This window comes from Ostrinia furnacalis, unplaced genomic scaffold, assembly GCF_004193835.3.
Source record: "Ostrinia furnacalis isolate ACB-3 unplaced genomic scaffold, ASM419383v2 OfSCF5333, whole genome shotgun sequence".
Taxonomy (NCBI): domain Eukaryota; kingdom Metazoa; phylum Arthropoda; class Insecta; order Lepidoptera; family Crambidae; genus Ostrinia; species Ostrinia furnacalis.
Window position 1 is genome coordinate 1 of NW_021135572.1, and position 5,402 is coordinate 5,402.

General features: G+C 40.6%; 1 protein-coding gene across 1 annotated transcript; it reads right to left on the reverse strand.

The window, feature by feature from the left end:
* Positions 1 to 334: 334 nt before the first annotated feature.
* Positions 335 to 4,855, reverse strand: LOC114360970 (protein SON-like; the record flags this gene model as incomplete). Its single annotated transcript, XM_028315863.1, has 7 exons — positions 335 to 598; positions 1,434 to 1,520; positions 1,668 to 1,750; positions 2,630 to 2,712; positions 3,156 to 3,241; positions 4,198 to 4,344; positions 4,680 to 4,855. Coding segments are annotated over 7 exons (842 nt in total), but the record flags the coding sequence as incomplete, so codon positions are not given.
* Positions 4,856 to 5,402: the final 547 nt, after the last annotated feature.

Consider the following 5,402-nt stretch of genomic DNA (forward strand, 5'->3'; position numbering starts at 1 on the left):
CCTACAGTGACTGTGGCCATTGTGTTAGCCACTAATGAGTGACAGAACTTTAAATTCGCACCTCTGTCTTACTGTAGTAAGTCACTAAGTTACTCGCCAATGGCGCCAGCTAGGGTAGCATCAATAATAAAAATATACAAGGTGTTAGGTAAATGGGTATATGAGCCGACACTAGCCCATGTTAACATGGTCATATAAATGGTATGGTGAAGTCAGAAAATTGATATCTCCATTTTAAGTATATTTTAATTTTTATACAAATCGGATTTTATAAAATTTATTTTGTATGAAAATTAAAAAAAAAATTATGATATCAATTTTCTGACTTCACCATACCATTTGTATGACCATGTTAACATGGGCTAGTGTCGGCTCATATACCCATTTACCTGACACCCTGTATACACGTTTGAAGCAGTTAAATCAAGAAACGCAATGGTGGTTTAAGAGCAAGTCCCACGTGTGAAGTGCTGCCGTCCGTGTGATGTACCTTCTTGGCCCAGGCCTGCGTGCCGCTGGCGAGTTCGCGCGGCGTCAGGATCTGCGCGCCCGTGGAGCCCGTGAACTGGCCCAGGCTCGTGTCGGAGCTCCAGCCGAACTGGGGGATACGTGCTTGGTTAAAAAGGTGGTTTATAGCTTATTAATAAAGCCTACGGATTAGTAAGCTAAAGTGGCAATGTGCTCTGTACATAGTACACGGAACTGACGGCCGATGGGGCAGCAAGGTTCTGGAGTGGAGGCCACGTAACGGAAAGCACAGTGTGAAACGTCCACTCACAAGGTGGACCGACGTCATCATAAAGGTAGCAGGAAGGCGCTGGACGCAGGCCGCTACCAATCGATCAACATGGACATCATTGGGGGAGTCCGGCAGTGGACGTTCTATGGCTGAAGTGATGATGATAATGATGGAGATAGCTGAAAGCTTAGATATAGTATAAATGGATGGTAAGCGTAAGAAAAGGGAGGTACTTCAAAGTAGACGACTGGCACCAAAGCGGAGAGGAGCGGAGACGAGACGTATGTTGAATTATCAATCAGATTTCGTTATTTCCACATGTGTGCGCCTCGCAAACCCGAAAGCATCATAAGATTCGTAGACAGCAATAGACTAAAAGCTACACATCCCTTCTCCTTTCGTCGTAAATGGATCGAGCGGAAAGGGGAGATGTGTCAAGCGAATATTTTTTTGTTTAATTGGTCAAACCAATAAGAGGTTTAAATAAACCTCAACCGCACAAATGTGCCAATATCCAGTGAAATTTGATATAACTCGAACAACAGAACATTAAATTTTTTGATCTATTTATTTTTCTATGGTTTCCGTACGTTCTGGGTCAAAGCGAGTAGTTACTCTATAAAAATGAAACAACAATAGCCCAACGGAAGGTCCGCAGTTTTAAAATAGCTAGATTCATGATAAAAATACTTACACCTCGTGACGTAACACCGGTCAACTCATTCTGTTCTTGTTCTCTGCGTATCATCGCTATCTTTTGAGACACTATTGACGCCATATCCTATAAAAACACATAACATAAGAATCAGTGGCTTCAACCAAGAAGAATTTTTAATATTTCGTCTTCAATAAGTTCAATTGGTTTTCTAAGTAGGTCAAAATGATATCTTTTACTGAATCTCAGTGCCATCTAAAACAGAATACTTACAATTTTCGGTGGATCGATCCCTGGTGGGTAAGCTTGGGGCCCAGGGGCGGGAAGCGCTGGGATATTCACAACTGACGTCAACTCTGATGGAAAAAAACATAAGATTTTAAACTCGCGCGCTCCATTTTAACTAAAATTGCAAGACACGGGTCTCAAAGCGAGACGTTTATCAATGATTCACACTATGTACTCACGGCTTGACGTTTCGGCTGCTATGCTAGTCTGTTTGTGCCCACGGCTACAGCATAGCAGCCGAAACGTCAAGCCGTGAGTGAGAGAGATATTGAGGGCTATAGTTTTAGCGCTCACCAGTTGGCGCCACTGTAGAATAAGTATCGGCGCAAATGGACCACCGACCACAGCCACCGGTGGCCAGCGACGGCAACTTAACACACTTTTTAATATATTTTGTAGAGACGCACCGCACACGTGGACCACTCGCTACAGTAGTGTCTGCAACTCGATACTATACAAAAAGTGTGTTAATTCGCCGTCGCTGGCCACCGGTGGCTGTGGTTGGTGGCCCATTTGCGCCGAGCCTAAGGTCACTGTCATATGATAGCGAAGACAGTGGCGCCAATTGGTGTGCGCTGAAGCGGTTGGAACTATCGCATTTGGATGGGATGGCGTCACTGTAGTAGGGTCATGTGAATCGCAAGTGGTGGCAAAATGTTAAGTATAAAACGATAGTTAACTAGACTAGCAGCTAGTCAGTTAGCTAATTGCAAAGGAATTCTATTCTTTTATCTCTCAAAATTTTCCCCTAGTGCACTTAGTAAACTTGGCCTTCACTAATTAGGTTTTTGGCGGTCAAGCTGTAGATCCTGGCTATACAGGAGTTGGAGCGGTGAGAACGAGAGATTGAAACTGTCCTATTTATCTTAAAAATAGTCCTATTAATTATTAAATCATTTGTAAATGTAGATAATATTACAAATAGGTGTTTTCATCTTAATACTTACGCGAGCCGGACGTAAAACTCTTCATATAAGATGGAGTGGTCGTAGGAGTGGGCGGCGCTGGTAGTGCTAGGGGCCCAGACGACCTATTGACAAAAATATAAATGAAAACTTGTAAATAATAAATTGAGTAGTAATACACTATACTCGGCGCAAAGACTCGTGGCAGGCGGTGTAATATTAAACAGTGCATATCACATTTTCTCGCACTCACACTGGTTATGGGTGACGTCACACAGTGGCAGGCATAGCGTTGTTTATAATAACTTATAATAAAAAAATGGCGAGTGTGCATCTCTGATTCAAAAATAACTTTTGATATGAAGTGTTGGTACAGTTTTAAAAAAATCCAGGTCAGAATTAGTCATGACACTAATTTTAAAATCTATTTTATTCACTTTAGTTGCTAGTAATTAATTATTCGTTAATATTAACAACACAAGTTGGACCAATAAAACTGCTGTAATGCTTAATACATGGGTTTTGGATTCTGTTTTTAATAGTTCTTATTTATTTATTGTGTACTTACTTTGATGAAGTTGTAGTAAGTTCTGCTGGAGCTATAGCTGGAATATCAGCCTTGTGTGATTTCGATGAATTGAGTTTTGCCACTTGCTGAAAATAACAAAAACTTTTATTATTATTTTAAGCTAAAAAATATGTTGTTTGTCATATACATTTTTATTTAGCAACAATGAAAGAAATATACACATATTGACCGCGAGGAACTCCTAGATTAACGCACTTCGATGCGGGCAGCGGAGAACCATGGAAACCCTCGTGGGAGGCCTTTTTATAACATTAGATGCCTTTCAGTGCAAAAGGAACACGTAGCAATAGTTAAATAACTATGTACTTATACATAAGTATTTATATGTATGATTGGAACCCTCAAGGAAAACGCAAACGTCAACCACGTTTGCGTTTACCTTGGGTTCCCCAAGCAAACTTGGCGGCTTACTGTAGCAGACTAGGCGAAGAAAATCGGCAAGACTTGGAGCAAGATCAAACGCGAAGCTCAAGACCGCACGCGGTGGAGGACTGTTGTGGACATTTATTTATTTATTTATTAGGTACACCAACGATAGGTACAACAATACACAATATGTAAAAAAATACGCAAAATATTAAGCTAATTGCACTATCACTTAAAGGTATACACAGCTTGCAAGAAATATAAGTTGCTGCTTAGTTAGCATAAATGTTGTTATATAAGTTAAATTATTATTATATAGAGTCGGTTGCTGTAGCCTTGAATTTGGGTAGGGACATGAAATGCACGTCCAGGGGACCACTACATTTATTGTAGATCTTACAGATCCGACTTATAGGAGAGTTGGCTCCTAGAACAGTTTTTCGAAAGGGGCGGGAGAGAGGTTCAATGGGTTTACGTGGTATTCGTAATGGGACTTTGAAGTTAAACTTCGCTAGCAAGGTAGGACTACGCACATGATGTCTAATAATTTTGTAAAAGAAAGAAAGATCAAGTAGGTCTCTACGACGTTCTAGGCTTTTTATTTCATAGACATAGGACCTTAAGTCAAGTAAGTCATTTAAATGTATGTGTTTACCATGTCTTTCTTGGGTGGTGATACTGGAACCCATTCTGATGCTTTCTCCCTGTGCTGAGAACCCGAGGATACAGGGAATTGCAATCGAAGTTCTTCTTTGTTGGCCACGGGCAGAGTTGACGACTTGATCGGTAGCGGGGCAGCACCCTATGAAAATACACATAAATAAAGTACAAATAGATCAATCACGCTATTTACATTTGAATGGAGGCTCTGGACTATCTTAGTGAACTTAAACATTGAAATTACTTTTCTTTGCTACCAAAGTTTAGTAAAAGTAAGGTATTTAGATCACTTGAATCAAGGTTAGATTAATAGACTTTTCAGCCTTAATCTTGCTTCAATTTTAATGGCCTTAGATCCCGTTTGACATTTATAGCTTAAGCATGCTCATCTTTTTTTCTTTACTTAATTAATTAGAAAGGTTTATCATTCTTAGCCAAAAATTATACAGTTGTTGCAATTCTCAGTTGAAAACTTACCCTAATATTAAGTACAATAGGTGCTTTCTCCTTAACAAGGAAGGGATGGTGGAATGCCAGAGTATCTTCGTTCTCGCTCATATCGTCGTCGTGCGATGAAACAGAAGACAGCTCCCCAAGTGCCTCTTTCTTTGATAGATGTTTGCAGAAGTCTGTTAACTCGTCTACTGATTTACCTGTACAAAATTAAATTGGGAATAAATGCATTATAAGTAACAGTAACACATATTATAACAGTCACAACAAAAGAACGAAGTATAATTAGATGCGGGGTATCGTGAAAATCAACGACACGAAATCGCAACGTGCCAGACGAATGTCACGACGAAACGTCGATACGGTGCCACATAGTCATAGTAATTATTTAGTTGAATTCTGATGTTCTTTCTGCTCCTTGAGTTTTTCCTTTCTCCTCCTCTTCCTAGCACGACGACTTTGCCTGATTACGCGTAGCAAATCTGCACCTTCAGCGCTTTTACACAGTTTGCTCAAGTCGCGTCAAACAAGGGCGCTGGTGACAGAGACGGGAGACCCGCGGTCTTTACTTAGTCCTGTCTTTGTTTCGCACACTAACTGATGCTTAAACATTGCCTGAAGTAAAGAAACGGTTTTCTCTCTCGTCTCGCTAGCGGCGCGATTGCGCGAACCGCCGTTTTAATTTTTTTTAAAGCTCCAGAATGTGCCATCTTTCTGTTCTGCCGCACAATTTATAAACGCAGTAAG